Source organism: Stegostoma tigrinum, chromosome 1 (genome assembly GCF_030684315.1).
Source record: "Stegostoma tigrinum isolate sSteTig4 chromosome 1, sSteTig4.hap1, whole genome shotgun sequence".
Taxonomy (NCBI): Eukaryota; Metazoa; Chordata; class Chondrichthyes; order Orectolobiformes; family Stegostomatidae; genus Stegostoma; species Stegostoma tigrinum.
Genome location: NC_081354.1, coordinates 32,350,935 through 32,375,761, shown reverse-complemented (window position 1 = coordinate 32,375,761; position 24,827 = coordinate 32,350,935). Strand labels below are relative to the sequence as shown.

At 40.0% G+C, this 24,827-nt stretch overlaps 1 protein-coding gene across 1 annotated transcript in view; it reads left to right on the top strand.

Annotated features, from left to right (window-relative positions):
* The window catches only part of fat4 (FAT atypical cadherin 4), a 359,910-nt gene that overhangs the window by 168,196 nt on the left and 166,887 nt on the right, over nt 1-24,827 (top strand). Inside the window, exons 3-4 of the mRNA XM_048532919.2 lie at nt 8,563-8,694; nt 24,090-24,351. Of these exons, the coding sequence (XP_048388876.2) occupies nt 8,563-8,694; nt 24,090-24,351 (394 nt within the window). The remainder of the gene's footprint in view (nt 1-8,562; nt 8,695-24,089; nt 24,352-24,827) is intronic.

Genomic DNA, 24,827 nt, shown 5'->3' with positions numbered 1-24,827 from the left:
TCTGAGCAGTGAAGGCAAGCTTGCCTTCTTAACCACCCTGTCTACCTGTGATGCAACTATCAATGAACTGTGTACTGGAAACTCCTAGGTCTATCTGTTTGACAACCCAGAGCCCTATCATTTACTGTGTAAGTCCTGCCCTTGTTTATTTTACCAAAATTCAATACCTTGCATTTACCCAAATTTATCCTTGGGGAAACTTGACAGTTTAAAGGGGTTTAGTAGAACTGTATCATTAAGGTGCCTTTATAAAACTGTTTTGAACCAGGACTGTTTCCTCTAGCTCTCCCTGTAAATTACCCCCAAAATATATTTTAAATCTTTGACCATCACCAGATCAATCAATACTGTCTGACACCTACACTGGCATTGTTTCTAATGGATCCCTTCCTAATAGCCAACTTCTTCCTGTCGACCACTAATTGCTCACCACCTTAACAACCGTGGGACCTACCTGGTCACACCTCCCTGTGCCACTCCTGTCAGCAATTAGAACCTCCTGGACTCCATATACCAGGGAATCCATACTTGGTATGCACATGACCATTCATGATTGGAATTTCCCTCGACTGTCCTTGGGTAATTTTGTCATATCCTTCCTTCCCCCTGCCTCTGTACCTTTATCCATTATACTAAACATATACAATTTGGACACATCACCTTTATGAATTGACCCCATCCACAGCTTTGTGATCCAGACATCTCCCTGTTTCCTCTTTGGACCTCTGCATTTGCCATCTTTTACATTCGCCACACTTCAACCAATCTTCTTTCTTTGGTTTCAGCCATGCTGGAGTCAGCTTTTTAGCTGAAAGGCCCCAGCCAGACTATCAGGGGTTGCCCCTACATGGAAACCCCACGTAAAGTCACCAGGTAACTCTGCAGTGACATCTTGTGTTGTCCCCTTCTCATCTTCATTGGCTTGTGCAGAGTTCACTTCCAATTTAAAATGCAGACCCAAGTATCTAACGAGTGTAAAAGTATATATTTCCAAATTAAATGTTAATCAAATGAAAACACCAACTCACTGAGAAAAGTATAGTAGTTTGTAAATTTGGAATATTTCCATCCAACAAGACAGTAGAGAGAAAGTATGCTTTCATGATTCACTGCATGGTGAACTGCAGCCGTGTGGAGCATTTACAGGGTTATGAGAGTAGATGTGAACTAGAAAGATCTAGCTCAAATTTAAAACTGAAGTGGTAGAAGAAGAAAAAAATAAAAATTAAAATCTTATATTTCATGTTGGTGTATTCACTTGGTATTCTGCCTGTTGCTAGATTTGTGATATTAAGGAGCACATTATATGACTCATAATAAAGTACACTTAGGTTTCATTTTTGGTGAGACGTAGGCAAAATCTCTGAGGAACGTTATTTTCACCACATATTGAGCGAACCCTGCAGAACTTCTTGGTCTGCAGTTTTAATGAGGAGACTATTATTCTGTACTTTCTCGATAATAATGCTTACAGGACAGTAAAAGCACATTTTTTTGTAAGCTATACTACTAAAAACATGCCACAGCACACACCATGCTTTAAACAGGGGAGCTTTTGTAACTCAAATTTTAATGAGGGTCATGCATAATACGTGCTGTACTATATTAGTGGGGAACTATAACTATTAAGATGATGGAATAATGCAGGAAACATGACATTTTCACATACAGTTCTTGACGACTGGTTTGGGTATAGAGGAATCCAGCAGCCATTAAAATGCCACACAGAGAGAGACTGTTGACAGGGAATGGAGCATAAAGACAAACAGCATTGGAACACATTGCCAAAAAGTGATTGATTTCTAAAACTGTTGGCAGCAAGGTGTAATGTTTCATTTTTCTGGTATTGCACTGAAATACTGTAGATGGGTATATTTAGACTGACAGGTTTCAAAATACTGGAACGCTGTTGTTCCTTTCCATCTGTATGGACCAAATATCACCACATACAAATTTTTAATGTCAACTGTTCTGGAACCAGTCATCAAAATAGCAAAAACTTGCTTGAAAATTAAAGAAACCTTAATGTATGTATATATTTATTTATATTTTACAACTATACTTCAAACACTGCAAAGCATGTTGGGATACCTTGAATTTTGTAATTACAAGTTTTGGTTTGAAAATTGAAGAAATAAAAACTTAACAAAACTATATAACAGACATTTGTACATTGCATTTGACTCATGTTCATGTTATGGTGAATGTGTATATGGGATTGAAGTGGACTTATGTTGGAGATACAAAATATGGAAACAGTGCAGCATAATTACCGTGTACAGCACTGGAAATTTGGAGGTGACATGGGAATTCAGTGCAGAGGGGATGAGTTTTTATTTGGCTCTTAGATGTAAAGTTTTTTAAACAGGATAAATTGAAGCCTAGGTTTGGGGGCCCAGCACAAATGAGTGACTTAACAGGTAAACCATAAGTTCGTTCCTTGGTGATAACTACTAATCTGATTATCTATTATAGGTTACTTTCAGCCTACACACTAAAAGACAAGTACATTTTTTTTAAAAGTCAAATTTAAAAATGAAATAATCAAAGCAGAGATGCTGGGTCAGGCGATGAGTTGTAACTGCATGATATGGGAGCAGATGGACCCCATTGTGGTTCATAGTGCCCACATCTGTAGCAAGTGTTGGTTGCTTGAGGAACTCCAGCTCAGAGTTGATGAACTGGAATCTTATCTTTGAGCACCGCTCCCCCGACTCCCCGATGCCTTCCTGCTCAAGCAGCCCAGAACTCATTTGTTCCAGGATCTGCCCACAATCCATGTGAGCTTTGTTGAAGTCCCAGAAGTGCCCATGACTGAATTCTGGCACTGACGAAAATGTTGGAATAGCCAGCCATACATTGGATTACTGCCCTTCACTGGGAGGAAGCCATTCTCCATCTCCTCAACACCATCCAGTGTGATGTGTGTCTTTGGGGCAACCTTATTGCATGCCCATCAGTTTAGGACTAATTTTTCTTCCAGGCAATTAGAACATCAACAGCCCTACTCATACAATTTAGCCCAAGTTTCTTGACAAAAGGAAGTACTGCAGTCTTTATGGAGAACTGTTTCCACAGGAGCTGTATTAAACATGTTACCCATGAATGCCAGACTTGCTGTTATTTTCAGTGGAATTGGAAACTCATTCCACTAGTATATACTTTTTTTATGTTAAGAAACATAAAGCATTTTACTTTTCTCACTTCACAGAAGGATTTTTTCATATTTTTCCTTTTACTGCTGTAGTTTTCACTATGGCCTAGCTCAGAGAGTCAGCTATTTTTATTAGCAGGGAAACACATTCAAACACCAATATGTTGCCAGAAGTCAAAACCCTAACATGGAAGATTTGGAAACTACCCAAAGATTTATTTATGTTACTTATAAAAATTCTCTACTTTTTAGCTTCCTGACATGAACACAAATTTATACTCCTGTAAAGTCTTGATGTATGGCCACATAACATGGGGTATTAAAATGTGTTGTTTAATAACATCCAGCAACGTATATAAGATTATAGGAGTAGAATTAGGATCCATTGAGTCTGCTCCACTTGATCATGGCTGATATGTTTATCAACTTCATTCTCTTGCCTTCATCCCATAAGCCTTGATCCCCTTACCAATCAAGAACCCATCTATCTGCCTTAAACACACTCAATAACTTTACTTCCATAGCCTCTGATGGACACAAGATGAATGTCTCCCCCTCCTTGCCCAACACCAATTTGCACAGCTAAACTGCAGAACTCCCAGCATGGCACAGATCTCTGATATAACAAAGTGTGGAGCTGAATGAACACAGCAGCCCAAGCAGCATCTTAGGAGCACAAAAGCTGATATTTCAGGCCTAGACGCTAACAGATCTCTCCCCACCATGGTTAAAATGCTGTTGATAATTAAATGTAAACCATAAACAGCCATTAATTGGTCACATAGTAGCTTCAATAGATCTAATAGGTGGGCTGCCCAGTACTTCCATTGTACCTTGAGAGATCGATGACCTAACAGTCTCATGTGTCATAGTCTCAGAGAACCAATGTAGGCCTCCTACCCTATTTGTTTGGGTACATGACCCTCTCCATGGTTGGCTCCAAACTGCTTCCAGAGGTGACAGGTTCAAATTGATTATTATTCACCAACCCATGGCAAAATTGCATGTGACAGGATCCTTTGTGTCAAAGCAGATCTGTTTAGCCATGATATTTCTTAATTAATGTTTGCCTTGGTAGTGAAAATCCAGCTGATTATTTCTAGCTGCTGGTTATTTGATCATACTGATTGCCTGAAATGGGTAAATATGTTACTCCCTGGTGTGAACATTATTTGTCATATTGAACACAAAACAATTACCTAAACAAAGCATTTTAATTAGTTGGCAAGGCTCATACAGCCTAATTTTATAGCTTGAAAACAAGATGCTGGGAATCTAAAACAAACACTTAGAATACTGGAGAAACTCAGTAGGTCTGGCAGCATGTGTGGATAGAGAAACAGAATTTTATTGGTTAATTGGCAATTCGTGTCGTAACTGTTTAAAAAGCCTGGCTAATTGCAAAATCACTGCTACATTTATCTGCTTTACAAAGTCTGCAAACTAATTTATGCCTTGAGAATTTACTGTTTGCATTTATTAAACTCATGGTCGGGTATTTGTAAACGTTCATTCATTGTTTTCTTTGTATTAAAAGCAAACATTTTTCTGTAGGGTAGTCCAACAAATCTGTATGATAGCAAATCAGTTAGCTGCATCTCTGGGCCATTGAATTATCATTAGATGTATTCAGGAAAACAACCATCCAAGTATCTGAGAGATCAACCCATTTCCCAAAGCAAGCATGGCTGGATCAAACATTGAGTCATATCCACAACTTCTTTACAGCTTATCTGTTGCCAGGCCCTCAAGAAATGTTCTGAAATTTGCTTGGCTGGGAGATCATCTTTTAATCGCCACAATGTCTGCTTTTCTGTCATGATAGGCATTTGAGTTTGTTCATTCTAACCATAGTAGAAGAACTTTCCCAGTTGTGTAATCTTTTATAATTTATAAATATTTACTAGGTTCACTTCATATTTTAAAAAAATGCAGCAATCAGCTCTCCTATGTTTTCCAAGTTTGCTGTTTGTTTGGCTTTTGTGCTGGACTGATCTAAATTTGACTTGGCTGGGAAAGCTAAAGTTGTAAAATACATAAGATTTATAATACATTAAGTGGAATATTTAGAAATAGAATGACTAAATCAATCTGCTCAACTTCTGATCTCACTTTTATTAGCAGTTAGATGAATGCTCATCTAATGCTTGGTCATAAAAGTGCATTTTCTTCCTGCTTGGTGGTCTTTGATGTTGGAACATTTTTTAACCTCATGGGAAAACCCATGTGTCAAAGTGTTGTCAAGATGGAGAGACGACAGCTGCTGTCTTTATGTATAGTCATGAAGAATGGAATTTGCCATAACGTGAAGACCAGAGCAGTTCAGTGAAGACCAGGGTTTCCAAGAGTTGTCAAATCTGAACGACACATGTATTATGATATGAGAAATTAGAAAAAACTAATTGAAGTCAGTCATCAATGTTTAAATATTAACTTTACTCTTCCCATTTATCTTCCAATGTCTGTAAATAAAAAGGCGTCAGGAAAAAATCATTGTTTAGGTTTTTGTCATTAAGTTTGGCATTATGTCTGGCTCTATCAATGTTTTATGGGAACTTGGTTAAAACTATTTTTTTAAGAAACAGTAAGTATATTAAACAAAGTAATCCAGCAATTTGGGTAAATTAAACAGTAATATGAGAATTTGATGGCAAAATCGGAGTATATGGGATAATGACCTCTTCTCCCCCCCCCCCCCCCACCCGACCATGCACATCATATGACATTTTGTGGCCATGATTTTGAGCGCATGCTGAGCAGCTCTGTATCAGAGACCAGAATCTAACATTGCATTGACATTAGGTCACTGGGTTAGTTTCAAGTGAAAACTAGGCACAGTCCATTAAGCATGGATATTGTAACATTTGGTTTCAGATTAACATTTATAATTTGCAGGCTTCTTTAATGCTGCACTGCAAAGCCGTAGTTGGTTATAGCTTATGGTCCACCCAGTAGCTACTGGCATTTCATTGTATTGTAATTTCTGGGTGATTAGATGACATACTGTGTTAAATATTGCTTTTGAGTGTTTTGCATAAAAGAAACAGGACTGTTCTCTCTGACAGCTGTTGAGACACAATTGAAAATGAAATTAGCCTGAACAGGCTGAATGCAGCTTCCAGTAATCGTGAGATCACATCTCCCAACTGTCCTCAAATCCAGCATTAATCTAACAAGCTCTCAGAGATTAGAAGAATATAAGAAACGCAGAACAAGAACAGTCCATTCAGTCCATTCAGCTGTCATTTAAATCCATGCTTAGGAATCTGAATGCCCATTTTCTTCGGCCTTATAGGGATAAAATGACAAGAAAGAAAAATGTTAGCATATTGGTGTGAGCTTAGAGAAAACAGGTGTCCTTCTAAAGTTTGTAATCAAAGATCATTATTCAGGATAATATAAAGAATCTGACCATTCCATCTGCTTTGCACCGTAGTTGATCCAGAATCCCTGATGCTGTCACTGGTTATAAAATGGAACTGGAACACTTGGCCTAATAGTTTGCAGGTTCCATATGTACCCACCCATGACTAGCTGCTAGCCACCGTGTGGATCTGAAAACATGAGATAATCTTACCCCTTCATTGTTCCAAATAAGAAAGTGAATACGAAATGCAGTATCCATCCTTCTGCAGCAACCTGGTTAACATACTTCTAATAAAAACATGCTGAGGAGCTCCTGATTTGAAATCGATGCAGTGTGTATGTTTAAAGCCTGCCTTGTTAGTTACTCTACTAGTTGTTGTTATATTCAGCACCAACTCAGATGTGATAGTGCTTTTTTGTACCAGAGACAGCTTCAAATCCCACACTTCAGGCGAAAACCAAAGACGGGTAGTTATTAAAACACAATGGGACACTTAACAATTCCTCTCCTCCCCTAATCAGGCTGACTATAAGTTAATGTTATGGCTGAGGACACAAACCCAAAAAATACGAGAACCTCTTTAGAGAATTAAGTAAGGATCCAATGAATTCATTGGTGCTCGAACTGCTACTTTAACCTTTTGCCTAAGCAAGGAAGCATTGGTGACCTACCGGACCAGAATTGTCAGAAGCTGAAGAGGCTTGGCACTTAGGCTTTTTTTTGTTTAGAAACTTGTTTTAGTTTATTTTGGAAGTAGGAAGATCAGGAATACATCTGTTCCCCAAGCAAAAATTTTAGACTTTCCCCTCTCAACTCTGACTAGGTTTTCCCTTCAACAAGCTCACCTTTTGCTTAAGGTCAGCTGTAATGGGTTCTAAACCACATGATTTTCAGTGGCTATGAAGTTGCTTATTGTCAAGTTACTAGCCCCTTTGATTGGTGAGCCAGGATGCTGTATACCGAAGAGTAGACCACTCCTTAAGCTCCACTTCTTGGTCCTTTTGTTTCCAGAAAAGACACTTAGCCTCCCCCAACTTTTTTTTCTTCCCTGGCACAAGACCCATCTTTGTTCCAAAGCATACAGAGTTGAATTTAACCAGCACATAGCTGGTTTCATCATCAAACTCCTTATCGGACTGGAGAGCATCAAAAGCTTTTGAGTCATATTCTGTTTTGCTAAACTGATTATTATGACTGAATCATCCTGCTGAATGGAAATATCTACTTTCTGTCACCCAAAAGTCCTGCTCACCTTCCTCCTACAATGTCATCACCTACATATGCAAGGATCTCCTTTTCATTAAGATTGAGACCACCCTTTTATTTGCTGTGAGGCTTGTCCTTTGCTTTGTAAAACAGACTTCCTCCAGATTGTTCCATATGAGCTGTGTATCTGTGTCTCCCTTCTGTTTGTCTCCAACCTTTCTTCATTGCCCTGTACAAGCTTACTTAACCCATACATCAAGCCCACCTCTTGCTCTATTGACTGTATTCTGATTAAACCATTAAAAATCCAACTTCCACTCCTGATCTCCATACTAGCTGACATAGTAAGCACAAAAGCAGATTCCAGGACCTAAACAATCGAGGCATATAAAAGTTCTTGCTCTTGTTATCTTTGTTTCTTTGTAAGGTCCCCTTAATCATATCCTCTTATTCTAGATCTTTCCACCAGTGGAAGCAATTTCTCTATTTATACTCTGTCAGAACACCTTAATCTTCTCAAAGACCAGAATAATAATCAATGATGCTATTTTGGGACTCTCAACTTAGCCTGTCATTTTTGTTATCCATTCTTGTTATCCATTTGTTATGAGCACCATAATGTTAAATAAAAGCATTCCACTTGTAAGGATGCTTTTCCCCATTGTACCTCTTTACTTTTTTAAAATCATTTTTAGTACCCAACATGCCCTTAAGGCTCATTATCCATGAATTAATAATTGATTGCTAAACTTTGAGAGTTGTGCATTATTAAATGGATCTTTGCTTATTACCATCTCTGCTAATGATGTGCAAACAAATTCTACTTGTTTTTCAGGTGGAAATAACACTACAGGATATTAATGACAACCCTCCTGTATTTCCCACTGATGCAATGGATGTCATTATTGAAGAAAACATTGGAGATGGTTTTCGAATATTACAACTGTCAGCTACAGACGCAGATGAGGTAGGTGGTACATCTCTTGGTTTTTAAGTATTTTCCACAAAGTGTTTTAGCCAATATAGACACATTGTTAACACACTGGAAGGCAACGCCAAGAGTGGAAAAAATAAATCGAGGAATGGTCAAGTCTAATATTTTAAAAATTGCATAAATTGGTTTTCTTCATTTCCCTTCATTTTGAACATGTTCTATCCTTCAGGCTGTTTAATATTTTAGTTGAAAATGAAAGGAAACCTTTTCTCAGTCAGCAGTGAAAGTAGTATGTTGTCAGTTTCTATTCACTTGATATAAATGTCCTAGAAGGTCGAGGTTTGGAATAACATTCCAAGTTTCCAGAATCCCATATTTATTAAATATTATGCAATATTCCACTGACAGCCAGTAAACATGGCTTCAGTCCATTTCTTTTCTAATGTTTATGGGAGTTTGAGTGTTATCACTCTGTACCGATATCAGTTCTAACGTCGCCAATGTGCAGTTATTCTTTTTCTTAGAAAATTATTGAGTGTACTTTATGAATGTGGAAACAGGATTACAAAACTACGCCTGGAAAAAAAAAGTGGCTTCACAGTAATCTGCAGTTACAGAGTCATACAGTGTGGAAACAGACCCTTCGGTCCAACCAATTCATGCCAACCATAATCCAAATTAAACTAGTCCGACCTGCCTGTACTTGGCCCATATTCCTCCAAACCTTTCTTACCCATGTACTTATCCAAGTGATTTTTAAACATTGTAATTGAACCCACATTCTCCACTTCCTCTGGAAGTTCATTCCACACACAAATTACTCTCTTTTAAAAAAAATGCCCCTTATGCGTTTTTTAGATATTTCTCCTCTCACCTTAAAAGTATCCTCCATGGTCTTGAGATAGTAGGAACTGCAGATGCTGGAGAATCTGAGATAACAAGGTGTAGAGCTGGATGAACACAGCAGGCCAAGCAGCATCATAGGAGCAGGAAAGCTGACATTTCGGGCCTCGACACTTCCGGAAACATCAGCTTTCCTGATCCTATGATGCTGCTTGGCCTGCTGTGTTCATCCAGCTCTACACCTTGTTATCTCCCTCGCCATCGGGAATGCTGTTTAAAAAGCTCACCAATGAAGGCAGCGCTATTACTTTGCACATGGTGATTAACACAGGAATGGGTTGTCATGTATCCCTCAGTGCAAAAAGGAACAAATCATGAATTATCAGAGATAGTAAGAACTGCAGATGCTGGAGTCAGAGATAACAGTGTGGAGCTGAAGGAACACAATCGGCCAAGCAGCTTCAGAGGAGCAGGAAAGTTGATGTTTCGAGTCAGGACCCTTCCTCATAAATCATGAATTATGTTCATTTAGTTTCCTCTGTTCTGTCCTTCATTCAAATTTTTCCTCCCCTGAAAATATCGAACCTTTGCTGGTATGTACTTTAAACCTAGCTGCCCTACTGATATTTTCAAATGGTTATTCCACTAGTGTGAATTTTGGTATGCATGTCAACACGCTACTGAATTATTCACAATCAAGTTGAGACAAATCCACCACAAGGCAGCAACTGGCACTTTCAATTTGATAGTGAAGCAGCGAACCTCATTGTCATTCAGCCTGGCAAAGAACTGTCACTGGTCGGATCCGTTGAGTCATGCAATGCATGACAGTTTCATCAAAGAGAGGCTTGACGAATGCAGAACGTGAGCGAGGACACACTGAAGAGCTCCCTGCAACTGATCAGCCTCCCATTTGCTTCCTTTGGAGTGTTCAATGAAATGCTTCACTCCCGCCCATCCCTAAACACAAACCACATACATACGCTGTCACTGCTTCACCGCTCAGCAATTATTAACTTCCTTCTACCATGATGTCTTCTGTTACATTGCTGACAATGTTCTAATAATCAATTGTTTATCAGCGATTGATTAACTTTGGTAGGTTCGATTATTTCCAACAGTAAAATGCATTATAAGTTATGAAATGGACATTACAACAAAATAATTGATTTCCTTGTGTGCAGCTTGCATACCCACAAAATGGGGTATTTCAGCAGTGCATTTGTTAAAGGCACTTGAAAGCCTTTCCATCAGGTGTCCAATTTCCCTTCGACTGCCTGTCAAACTGATGACTCCCAAAAAGCCCTCTCTCCCTCCCCCTCGCTCACAACTCATTTATACAATCCACACACTCTGCCCCTTCTCCCAACAATGTTTCCAGGTCTCCAAGATCAGAAGCATACTTGCTGACCTCCTCTCTCTTTTATTAACCACCAAATTCAAACCAACCATCCTTTCCACTTCTGGGATTGCCTCCCACTACATCCCCCACCACCCACATGGACTTAGGTTTTTGAATGTGATTTCTCCTGCACCCCGCGCCCCCCCAACCCCGCCACATACACACGCACACACACCTCTCTCTCTCTGCAGTCTTCCTGGGGGTTAAATATCAGGATAAGATCAAATTACTCAGGCAAACATTTGAGACAATGTAAAATGGACCAAGCCATTGTTGAATTTGGCACAATTCCAGCATAGTTTGGATTCAGTGTATCATGTAGCAAAATTTATGGTTTTATGCTTACTTTAGACTGATAAAATTGAGGCTCTTGAGTTCACTATCTCTCCTAAAACATAATAAAATTGAAATTGCTATTTGTTGCATTTGTTTTTCTGATGGATGCCAGCCCGTGCCTGAAACAAGTGTCAGCCCTGTTCTTTTGATAATTGCTCAGTGGCTTTATGCAATCCTGCTTCTGGGTTAAATAAGCCAGCTTAGATTCAGATGCCTAAATTCTGCCGTATGCTGTTCCTATGCATTCAAAATAAATAGGTCACTTCTGTGTGCACAAAACATTCAAAATTGCATGTTCATGAAGGATTTTCATTGTTAATGGATGTTGTTTTGCACATCCCCATATGCGTTGGTTAAAGAATTAAAGCTAGATGAAAAGTTACCCAGTAGCTATGGCCTACATATCACCCTTACCTACACCACCACCACCACATACGTTTACGTGATTCAGATTCTGTTTTTGTACAATATCATGTAATCCTTTTAGTGGCACACAAGAATGATAATCACTAGCCCCACATTACTCTGAGTTTCCAGTATAGTTGTACATGACTCATTCACTTCTAATTCCTCATCCTGCTATTGGAGTGGAGTTGTTAACCATACATTTGGACTGGATTAAAATAACAAAGAAAGAATATTTATGACCACTTGCCTGTTATTTCGCTGCTATTGACTTAGGAAATGCTCAGTTTCCAGGGGCAGGGCAGAAGAAAACAAAAGTGGGGACTAATGGTGTTCCACTCATTCATGGCACCCTGGATTTCCTGGGCATTCCCTGTTGTTGAGGGTGGAGTTAGTGAGGCTAGGATACATGCAATTATAGTAAAGGCAGGGAACGCATGCAAGTGAAAGGGGAGTGGACAAACGCAACATTTCTGTCACGTGTTCCTGAACACTTTCTGAAAAGAAACTCGATAAAGAAACTGTCTCTAACTCTTATAGCTACCAACAGCCCACCACAGCCTCTCCTTTGCCCCATCCCTTCATTGGGTTTCACGGTCTGAAAGCACCAAGCAACAAGACAAAAAAAAGCCTGGAAGAGTGTAAATTTCCGACAGGCCTATGTGCCAGCAAGGCTGATGCCTCCTGACTGTGGTAACTTTCTGACGACAGCTGGAATCTGCAGCTGATGAACATTATTACTGCAAAAATCATAAGCATTGGTTTCCTGACTTCAATTCTGAATGCAGACCCACTGTCCTCCTCCGCTCCCAAACACCCACCTGCACTGAGGCATCGTGACAGCTCAAGTTGCAAATGTTGCCAATTTGGAGATATTTTCCTATTCTGAGACATTACTGCACACTTTTGGAGCAGGTTAGACTTGAACTTGGGCCTCTTGGTTCAGAGTAAGAGCACTAACACCATACCACATGAGCCTCCTGTGACCAATTTGGATCAAGTGAGCCATAACACACTTCAGATGCACTGGGCCTAAACTACCTTAGCAGATTGGGGAGCAGAGCATAGGGCTGTTCTGTTACCTTTGTGTGGAGCACTTTGCAAGTATCATCAAGACTATTTAGTGAGCTTTATTGTAAATTAGCCAGAATATCTTTGTTGAATTATAATTGCAGAAAAATATGCATTTTGTCAAAGTTTTTCATCTTGCACTTGGCAGGGCAATTTGCAAGAGTATCAGTAAAAGGGAAACCAACATTTACAGAGTATAACTGTTGGTTACCCTCTTTATTGATATTTTTGTGAATTGTCCTGATAAATTCACGACAAAAAGACTTTTATAAAATAATCTTTTTCAGCATCTATTTGTTGATTCATGAAGGAGAGAAATTCCCAGTCACCCATGGACCTACGTTTGTTCAATACCTATCAATTTTTTAGCTGATACGTTGGCTGTGAAATCATTTGCTTCAAATTTTCCCTTTGTTAAAATTATATTTCTTGCTCCCAAATACATTCCTTCAACCATAATACAGTGCCACACCTCTCCGGACCCTCATGCTTACACGATGCAAACCTGCTTGCGTAGCTGGTGTTCATTATGAAAAGGATGAAACAAGAAAGTCTGAGGTGACACATTAAAGTCTGCTTTAAATGAAAATGCCCAGAAACTCCTTGTTAGGAGCTTTGACTGCCAATACTATGAGAGGTATTTCAATAAGCAGAGGCAACGCCATATGTACAGGCCCTCAAAACGTAATGTTGATGGGGAAAAATACTATTAAAGTACAGAAGAGAAATTACAGCTGACATAAAAGTGTTTGACTGCGCATGTTCTTGATTAGAATAGAACATTACAGCAGAGAAAGTCACTTTTTAATTAGGAACTTGTAAGTAAATTTACTGTCTATTCTTTTAAAGACCTCTCTAAGTACAGTAGTTTGATGTTTGCAATACTGTATTATTTCAAGTTTTCTTTCATCAGTACCACACCATCTCTGCTGCACTCATCACTGCAGCTAGGTTTGGCACTTGGCTGTTTCTACAGTTGGTCAGGCTGATTTTTTTTTTCAAGCTTCTGTTTTCCTTCATGTAAACTGGACAATAAATTTCTAGCTCTCCAAATCTGAGTTGTTCTTCAGTTTCCATTGGATTTCTTTGGTTGTACGGTAGGGGTTTTGAGTACAATATCAACTGTGGATAATTGTAACTGTTCCTCCAGTTGTTTGTCAAACTCCAGTTCAGTTACGTCAGCTAGAGGAAAGGCAGCCAGACCCAAAAGGTAATGGCACTGCATCTAAATCTGCAGCATTTGGAAAAAAGAGCTGAAAAACAGTTTTAATTGACAAAATCCTACAAAGTTAGAGATGACACTGACATAAATTTAAGTTTTTACTAAATGCTGATGACACAGAACATGTAATTTGTTTCAAGAGAAATATGAAAAGTAATTTTTCACTGAAACAGGCTGCTCACCCTCCTCAACTCTGCCCTCTGACTAGTTTTTGGACTTCAAAGAGATGACATCCTACTTCCGAATACATCAAACAAAATGTCCAAAACACTTTACATGTCCCACTTCAAAGGGTCCACTGGAAAAATAAGGAAAATATTTCATGCTAAATTATGTAAACTATGTGGTGATGTAACCAAGTCATATCTTGGCCTTGAACCTTGATTCTTCTTTCAAGGAAAGAAATGAAAGAAAAACTTGCAAGTGTATCTTATCTTCCATCACCTCAAAAACTCTCAAAATGGCACTTATGGCAATCTTACTTATAGGAAATGGGACAAACAATTTGAACATAAATGTTCACAAATTCTGACATCTGACAAAGTAATTTGTTTTAGTGATGTTGAGTGAGGAACACTAGGGGGTACCCTCCTATCCTCTGCCAAAATAGTGCCAAGGGAGGTTGTGCAGCAACCTGAGAGGGCAGGTGGGACCTCTGTTTAATATCTCATCTAACAGCAGAAGGTCTGCCAGTGTAGCACTCCCTCTGTATTGCACTAGAGTGTTAGTCTAAGTCCTGCACTCTGGAATGGGTCTTCAGTCTTTTTATATTGAGGGCCCTGATGGTGGGACCAGAGGTGTGAGAGACTACTGGTCAAAGGTGGAGTTCCACTAGAGAACAGGGCTTTCTGGATTTGGTGATGTGCAATGAGGCAAATTCTATTTTTTTTTCTTTATTCATTGACGGGATGTGGATGTTATTGGCTAGGCCAGCATTTATTGCCCATCCGGTAGATAAAGGTTGCCCACATTGCTGTGGGTCTGGAGTCATATGTGGGCCAGACCAGGTAAGGATGGCAGTCTGTTTCCTGAAAGGACAGCAGTGAACCAGATGGGTTTTTCCAACAGTCGACAATGAATTCGCAGTCATCATCAGCTTCTTAATTCCAGATATTTATTGTATTCAAATTCCACCATCTGCCATTGGCAAGATTTGAGCCCAGTTCCCCAGAACAATACCTGGGTCTTTGAATTAACAGTCCAACGATAATACCCCTTGGCCATCACCCAACTGAAAGAAATTTCCAGGCATTAGCAGGATTTGAACCTGGGGCCCAGAATTAATAGAGCTTAAAGTGAAAGCTCCCATAGGGAACAAATACCATAACATGATAGAATTGATCCTGCAGTTTCAGGGGGAGACACTTGAATCAGATATAATGCTGTCACCATTAAGTAGAAGTAATGACAGTGACATGAGGAAGGAGCTAGCCAGAGTTGATTGGACGAGGAGTCTAGCAGGGAAGACAGTGGAGCAGCAATGGTGGGAGTACCTGGGGGTAATTCGGGAGGCACAACAGAAATTCATTGCAAGAAAGATGAAACATACTCGGGAAAGATGAGGCAACTATGGATGAAAAAGGAAGCCAGGGACAGTATAAAAGCAAAATAAAAGCATACAATGTGGTGAAGATTAGTGGGAAACAAGAGGATTGGAAACCCTTTATAAAACAAAATTTGAAGAAGACAACTAAAAAATCAATAAGAGGAGAGAGAAGAAATATGAGAGTAATCTTGCTAGTAATATAAAAAAAGACTGCAAGAGTTGTTTTTTTCGATGTCTAAAAGGTAAGAGAGAGGCAAAAGTGGACAATGGAAAATGAGAGAAAATGAAGAAATATTAATGGGGAACAAATAAATGGCAAAGGAACTGAATACGTGTTTTGCATCAGTCTCCACTGTGGTAGATATTGGTAGCATAACAGAACTTCATGAGAGTCAGGGGGCAGAGGTGGGTGTGGTGGCTCTCAGTTAGGAGAAGGTGCTGGGAAAGCTGAAAGGTCTGAAAGTGGATAAATTGCCCGTACTGGATTGGAACCAACCCAGAGTTCTGAAGGAGATGGCTGAGGGTATTGTCAATGCTTTGGTAGTGATCTTTCAGGAGTCACTGGAGACAGGAAGGGTTCCAGAGGACTGGAAAAATGGTTAATGTAAGATGCCTGCTTAAAAAGGGAGGGAAGCAGAAAATATAAAATTATAGGCAGGTAAGCCTGACCTTGGTCATTGATAAGATTTTAGAGTCAATTAGTGAGTATGAGACTGTGCATTACATGGTAAAATAGGACTGAGTCAGCACAGCTTCGTCAAGTGAGGTCATGCCTGACAAATCTGTTAAAATTCTTTGAGGAGGTAATGAGCAAGTTAGCTGAAGGAGAACCAGCAGATGTGATCTACTTGGATTTCCCAAAGGTCTTTGATAAAGTGCTGCATAGAAAGCTGCTAAATATGACAAGAGCTAATGGTATTTGGGGCAAGGTACTGGCATGGATAGTGGATTAACTGACTGGCAGAAGGCAGAGAATAGGGAAAGAGGGGTATTTTTCAGGATATCAGCTGGTGACAAGTGGAGTCTCACCAGGGTCAATGCTGGGAGCCATAATTGTTCATGTTATACTTTAATGATTTAGATGAAGGAACTGAAAACATTGTTGCTAAGTTAGCAAAAGATACAAAGACAGGAGGACAGATAGTGTTACAGAAGGATTTTGACAAGCTGGGAGAATGGGCAGATAAGTGGCAGGTGGACTATAACGTGGAAAAATATGAGGTTATGCACTTTGATAGGAAGAATAGAGGACATCGACTGTTTCTTTTTAAATGGGGAAATTCTGAAGCACAAACAGACTTAGGAGCCTTAGTTCGGGATTCTCTTTAAGGTAACATGCAGATTCAGTTGGTAGTTTGGAAGTCAAATGCGACATTAGCATTCATTTCAAGAAGGCTAGGTTCCAAAAGCAAAGATGTGTTACTCAGACTGTATTAGGCTCTGGTCAGACTGCATTTGGAACAATGTGAACAGTTTTGGTCTCTATATCTAAGGAAGGCTGTGTTGCCATTGGAGGGGATCCAGAGGAGGCTTGCAAGAATGATCTCAGGAATGAAGAGCTTGTCATATCAGAGTGATTGAGGACTCTGGGTCTGTATTTGATGAAACTTAAAAAGATGAGGGGGGAATCTGATTAAAACTTACAAAAAACTGGGGCATCTAGATTGAGCGGATATAGGGAAATAGTTTTCACCAGTAGAAAGAGAATAGGACGTGAGGGCACAATCTCATAGTAAAGGAACAACTCTTTAGAACTGAGATGAGGAGAAGTTTCCTCAGCCAGAGGATGGTGAATCTGTGGATCTTTTTGCTGCAGTGATCTGTGGAGGCCAAGCCATTGAATGTATTTAAGACAAAGGTAGATATGCTCTTGATTAGCAAGGGGATCAAAAGTTCCAGGGACGAGGTTGGAGAACATGCTTGTAAGACATCTCAGGCATGATCAGATGATGGAGCAGACTCAAAGGGCTGAATGGCCTAATTCTACTCGTGTATCTTATGGTTTTATAGAGTGGCTGGTCATGTGTAACCATATGATGACAAGTAAATTAGATGTTTAGGGAAGATGGCCCTGGCCAGTCATGTGACAGGCCTGGCCAGAGGTTGCCAATTCTCCCAGCCACGGTCAAAGGTTAAGGTGTCATGTTTTAACAGTGCCTGAACAGGCATCGTTATGCTGCCATCCAGCTGCCTGTGTCTTTGTGAGGAGGTTGTAGTCCTTGGATTTGCTGGAGCTTACACAATGATATGTCATAAGAAGATCAGGATCTCTTGCAGGGACCTCATTCTGGGTAAAATCTAGATATAATATGGTTGTTTTGGGCCTGTCTGGTGCATTGTTGCATTGCCCTTGCTCTGCCTTCAGTGATCCCTAATCCACTTCTCATCACCTTGACCACCTAGCAATAACTCTAATATTCTATCATCCACCTTGGTCACCCTCCTCCACCGCTTTCCAGTACACTGGGACAATCGACCCATGCCAATTCTACCCTCAATCTGCCAGCAATGATTCTCATCCATATATGAATCTTGACCTCTCACAATCGTGTTTGAGCAAGGGTGGAATTTTCAGATAGGTTCCTGCGTTGAATTCATTATCATGTTGTGAAGACTCATTACCATCCCAGCCCACTGGAGTAACAGTCATTGGCATGATTTTGTTGGTAATAGGGATGAAACTTGCCCATCCACAGAGCTGATTGTGCAGATGAGGCATCTGCCCAGCGGTTTAGACTTGTCCCTCCATGTTCCTGTCAGTACCAGTGTTTTGTACTACCTTAGGTCCCTTAGAACCAAGCCGTTTAATTTTGAGCAAATGCTTACAGCTTTATGGCTGACGCTTGTGTGTGGATCAGGTCTTGAAAAGTCTCAGTCATGTGCAATCTGGCTTGTTGTTATTGAACTTTTAGTGTTTGGTGGCCTGGTCAGGCTTTAGCTCAAACTGTCCAAGCGAGGTGACCATACCAACTAATGCTACAAATCTGACCACAGCAGGCAAGTGGACCTGAAATCAAAAGTGGACTCACTCAAAATGCCAATTTGTGGTTGAGTTCTTGTCCCGTGTACAGCTTTGGTGAGCAGTTGTCAGATGGAAAGGTCATCGGACCCAAAACTTTGATTTTTTCTTCACAGATGCTGCCAGACCTGCCGAGCTTTTCCAGCAACTTCTGTTTTTGTAGCTAACAGATGGAGCTACGTTCTCCTAGATGTAATGAAAAGTCAATGAATTGATAGTGCATCAGCTGCAGAGACTTGATATTGTTGCTGCTTTTATGTTCGAACTGTAAACCCTAGCAGATATTTAAGAGGCAGTAGCACTGTGTTATCAGTAATACAAAGTTGGTAGCTTCAATAAAGTGACATACACAGCTTGCATGTGAGACCCTGACACCCAGTTTCTTGTGGAACAGTTCAGGCGATGGTGAAGAGTTCTGCCCCAGGAGGCGGGGGCGGATTAGGAGGCCTGTACTCTGAGACAGTCTCCTTTTTTGCCTAAGAGAGGAGAGAATGTGGGGGAGCCTGCTCAGAGAAAATGAAATAAACTCTTCATTTTGTAGTACAAATGGACCTTATATTACATCCAGCCAGTGATTTCAGCTTCCCTTCTGTGATTTGTGCCGTTTAAAGATGCCCTCTACCCTCAAAATAAAACATTCTGCCCATACAATCTGAAGGATATTTAGACCAGCTTCCTCCCTTTGTACCCTGACAAGCTTTCATAGGGCTGCTACCTCCTTGCCTCCCTGTGTCAACCATGCTGTGTTTCCCTTTCACAGTCACCAGCTATACGCAATACGTCAAACCTTCCTCTCCCTCCAATCAACAAAGCATTCCTGGAAGAGCCGCTCCTTCCTAATTCAATTCCACCTCTAAGGTGACCTCACCTGCTGTAAGCTACTGGTCTTGAATTTGAAGGCCTTTACTTCTTGTTTGTTGCATTCTTAATTGTGAAGGCACAATTTAACCTGCCAGTGTTGTGTTTTAATGAGCTTGTGTAACATGTCAGTGTGTCAAAAAGTAGGTTCTGGCTGCTTGTTGTTAAAAGAGCATGACCTGCCTTCAATCCGCTGACAATTTAATGACTGAATTGCATCTGTCTTTGGGAAGGTCACTTTTTTGCCTCCCTTTCCAGTTTATTGCCCCTGCTTGCCTTGTTTCCTAGTCCCAGAAACTTCACAAAATTCTACCCAAGATTTCTAATACTACCAAGTGTATGTGAGACCATTCCCTGTCGTAGCTTACAACATATATCACTTTACCTAAGTGTCATCCTCACAGATACCATACATCCAAATTTTCTCTTTGCCCACCATTTATTCATGCTTTGTATGAATTCAGTGATGATATTTATTGAACATAACACTGAATTTCCTTTCACAAGTGTTGTGCTGGCACCAACCTCTCCCTCTTCATATTCTCTGTTGATTTGTGAATCCCTCTAAAATACCTATCCAACAATAGTCATGGTCTGGGTCACAGATTTTCTCAAGTTATCAGGAAGGGTGAAGTTATAATTTTCATTGCTTGACTTAACCAGACAAGATTAAAAAAAACAATTGCTTTGTGTAAGGATGAAAGAGAATTTCATAGCTCAAATCAATTAATTCATCATCTACAAGATTACATATTTCCTGTTTAGATGATCTCCCTCAGCCTTATCATCAGTGACATTTTTCTTCATATCTTGATTATCCACTTGTCCTGCTGATGTATTTCAAGTTTTCTTGACCAACTTACCTTGTAAAACAAAAGTCAGCTCAAGGTTTATCTGCTTTTATCTCACCAGCATAATTCTAAAGTGGATAAAACGTGGAGCTGGAGGAGTAGAGCAGAAGTTTCAGTTCAGGACCCTTCATCTGAGACCAGACCCAGTGCAGGGTCCTGACCTGAAGCGTTGACTTTCCTGCTGCTCTGATGCTGTCTGACCTGCTGTGCTCTTCCAGCTCCACATTTTATCATCTCTGACTTGCAGTATCTGCAGTCCTTGCCATCTCCTAGAGTAATTCTAAAACCTTACTTTGGAAGATTGAAGAAGTGCGCATACAGATTCACACCAATTTGTGGCATCCAGTTCTGAATAAAAACAATGGTTTTTCATCATTATAATCCCCACTGAATTCCATTGTATGGATAGGTAGTGGGCCACCATGACCATAAGGCAGTAATTTATCGAGGCTTAAGTAGGCCACATATTCTGGCTGCAGACACATGAGCTTTCAGTTTTGGAGTGTGAGTAGCAGCTGGAGTCACTGTAGTGCATCTGTGAGGCACATTCAGAGAGTTGTTCCGACCACAAGATAGGGGCATGCAGGCAATTGGAGAGAATCTGGAATGAAGTTCAGGAGACTCCACAACAATTTGCTCACAGACCCGTTTTCTATTTTGGATACTGGTAAGGGCAATGGTTCCTCAGAGGAGGATAGGAATACCCAAGCTAATGTCATTATAGATGGTTCAACCCCACAAATTTGAAGGCAGAAGAGTGGATGGGCAGTACTGCTAAGGATTTTAAAAGTTAGGGGAACAGGCAGGAGTTTTGGAAGCCCTGGACCTGACACCAGGATGGTATGTTGCCTCTCTGATGATAGCGTCAAATCTCAGACCAGCTGCAGGCATAATTCTGAGACAGAGTGATTAGCCAGAGGAGTTAGCACCAAACAGATTGCGTCTGAACAGAGGCACATTTGAGTTCCTTGCAAGTTGTTTTTTCCAGTACTGATGGGAAGGGTTTAAACTAAATTGGCAGGGCTGCTAGAAGCAGGAAAGAAAATCGGAAACAAATACAGAGTGTGTAACAGTCTGGCAGAGACAGTTGGAGCTAGAGTACAGAATAGTATGTTAATAGTTATTGCCTGAATAAGGGTGAAATTAATCAGAGAGATGGTGCATGTATGTGAGAGTACCAAGTATAATCAGTAAGGTTGTTGAGTTACAGGTTTAGATTGCCATGTAAAATTGTGATATGGCCTTTAACAAAGACCTTGCTGAAGGGAGAGCAGTGCAAGACTGAGTGTTAAATATTACTGGATGCAAAGTGTTCTAGAAAGAGGTAAAGGAAGTGATGGAGGCGTTGTGCAAGAATTAGTTATGGAGAACATTGCAGTGCTAGAGAAAGAGGCTGTTCCAATGAGTTAAAGAACATTAAAAAATCTATGAATCAGGAGCAGGAGTAGGCCATTCAGCCCTTCAAACTTGCTGTGCCTCTCAATAAGCTCATGACTGATCCAATTCTAACCTGAAATCATATTCCTCATGACTTTCAATCCCTTACTTAACAAAAATCTGTTCATCTCTGCCTTAAGATTATTCAAAGACTCTGATTCCACCAACATTTCAGGGAGCTCCAAAGTCTTGCAATTCTCTAGGAGAAGAAAATTTCCACAACCTCTGTTTTAAAAGAGACACCTGTGACTTTGGCACAGTGCCCCCTAGTTCTAGCTTTTCCCATATGACCAAATGTTCTGTCCACATTTACCCTGTCAAGGATTCTCAGGAATTTATATGTTTCAATCTAGTTGCCTCTTACTCTTCTAAACTTCAACAGATACAAGCCTAGCCAGAATTTTCCACAACTAAATGAATCAGGTTTGTGAGAGAGAAGGCATTCCAGACCTGGTTCTTGAGAATGACATGGGCCAAGTAGATCAGGTATCAGCTGGGGGGTACAGTTAGTTATTATTGTATTAAGAGGATGAAAAGACAATCTAGAGGAAGAATAGTTAACTAGGGAGAGCTGGCTTCAATGGTACAAGAATGGAGCTGGACCATAGTTTGGTAGGAAAATCTGGAACTGAACAATGTGCTACTTCAAACAGGAGATGGCTCAGGCTCAGTCAAGGTTTATTCCTGCAAATGGAAAAGGAAGGGCAAGTAAATCCAGAGATCTCTGGATGAGAAAGGAAGACAGAAATTAAAATGAAGAGAAAATGTGTGCTCATGACAAGTGTAAGGTAGGAAATATAATTAAAAATCAGGCTGAATATAAAATGTTCAGAAGGCAGTTGAAAAAGCAAACAAGAAAAACAGAGGGATTATGAATACAGATTGGTCTTCCATAAATTCCTAAACAGTAAAATTGAGTTAAAGGAGGAATAGGACCAATTAGGAATCAAAAAGAGAATTTACACATTGAAGCAGAGAACATGGCTGCGGTACTATTGGTATACCTTGCATCTGCCTTTACCAAGGAAGCAGAAACCAACCAGACCCTGTTGAAAATGAGGCCATTCAATCTCTAGAAGGTTCAAAATTGATACAAAGGAGGTACTAGATAGATTGCCTGTACTTAAAGTAAACAGGACACTAGGACCAGATGAGATGTATCCATGGATACTGAAGGAAGTGAGAGTGGAAATTGCAGGCGCACTGATCATAACCTTGCAGGTTTCCTTAGACTCTGGAATGTAGCAGAACCTGGAGAATTGCAAGCATTATATGTCAAAGGAAAAACAGAGTCAACGTTTTGGGTCCAGTCACCCTTCCTCAAAACTCTTCTGAGGAAAGATCATCAGACCTGAAACATTAACTCTGTTTTTTTCCTTCACAGATGCTGCCAGATCTGCCGAGCCTTTCCAGTAACTTTGTTTTCGTTCCTGGTTTACGGCATCCACTGTTCTTTTGGTTTTTATTGCAAACCTTATACATTTTTTTCAAAAAAAGATAAACCTACCAATCTTGACCTGGTCAGTTCCACGTTTTTAAGAAGGAGCTTCTGGAAACAATAATTTGAGATCAAATTAATGGCGACATGTAGAAAAATAAGTTAACTAAGGAGAGTCAACATGGATTCTTTAAGAGAGAATCGTATTTGAATAATTTGGTAGAGTTTTTCCAAAGAGGGGCATTGATGAACAAAGTGCCATTGATGAAATGTGCAAGCACACAAGAAAACTTATGATACGAGCAACAGACCTGTGAGCAAAACTAGAGTTTATGGAATTAAAAGGGACCATTGCAATCAAGATACAAAATTGGCTGAGTGATATGAAACAAGGAGTAAAAACAAATGGATTTTTTTTCAGGCTGGGGTAGGTTTGCAGCATTGTTTCCCAGGGGAACCTTGCTTTTCCTGGCTTATATTAATGATCTCTTGGCACACAGTGAACAATGTCAAAGTTTGCATACAATACAAAACTTAGAAACATTGTAAGCTGTAAGGAGGATAGTGTAGATCTTCAAAAACCTTGACAAGTTGGTGGAGTGGACAGAGCTTACAGTACATTTTCATTAATGTAATTACATTAGTCATTACATTACATTATATGTTTAGACATTACATTACCTGAAATTGAGCAACAGAATTTAGGGAAAAAAAACAGATGTTACCAATTGGTGTGTTACATATCCTGGCTGTGAAAATGAATTCAAAAGGAGAAACTAAAACAATCAAAATATTGTTACTGTAAGAATGCCTGAAACATCCTGCATTGCTTTTGAAAAAGCATCAATAAACTTCATTACTAGATATGAAAATGAAACTCAATTTTTAACTGAAAAATAAATATTTCAGAGGCACATCATCGAAGGAGTTGGCTTGATGTATGAAAAACACGAAATTTTATTACTTCAAATTCATGTGACTCTCTTTTTCCCTGACATAGGGTCCAAATGCCCTTGTGACGTATACAATTATTAGTGGAGCAGACAACAGTTTTCGTATTGATCCAGAATCTGGAGATCTTCTAGCCACTAAGCGGTTGGACCGAGAGCGCCGTTCCAAGTATTCTTTGCTGGTGCGGGCTGATGATGGGCTGCAATCCTCAGATATGCGAATTAACATCACCGTCAGTGACGTTAACGATCACACACCAAAATTCTCCAGAGATGTTTATTCATTTGACATACCAGAGGACACTGCACCAGGTAAGACCAGAAACTAAAGCAAACCTCACAACAATAACCATAACATTAGTGAAGTATTAGCAAACTGATGGATTTCTTGTCAGGGTAGTTGATTGAGGAGCAGTTTCCAAGATCCGTTTCCCTGTTTAAGTAATTTTTTCTCAAGTTTCTACCTGAAGGCAGGTATTTGGCGGTTATTCAAAGCAACATGCAAAGTGTATCTGAGGTTTTGGAGTGGATCCGTAGCTCGGGTTGTGGGTGTTGAGGTTGGCTGGCTTACCAGGTTTGTTGTTTTGCAGACATTTTGTTACCATGCTTGGTAACATCCTCAGTGCAGCTTCCGATGAAGCATCAGTGTGTTTTCCCGGCTGGTTTTTAAACTCTGGGGTCTGTTGAGATGGATTGCCTCGCTTCTGGGTTTCCTTCATAATGGAATTTATATGGGGTCGAGCTCAATGTGTTTATCAATAGCCTGCTTCGTGGAGTGCCACGCTTCC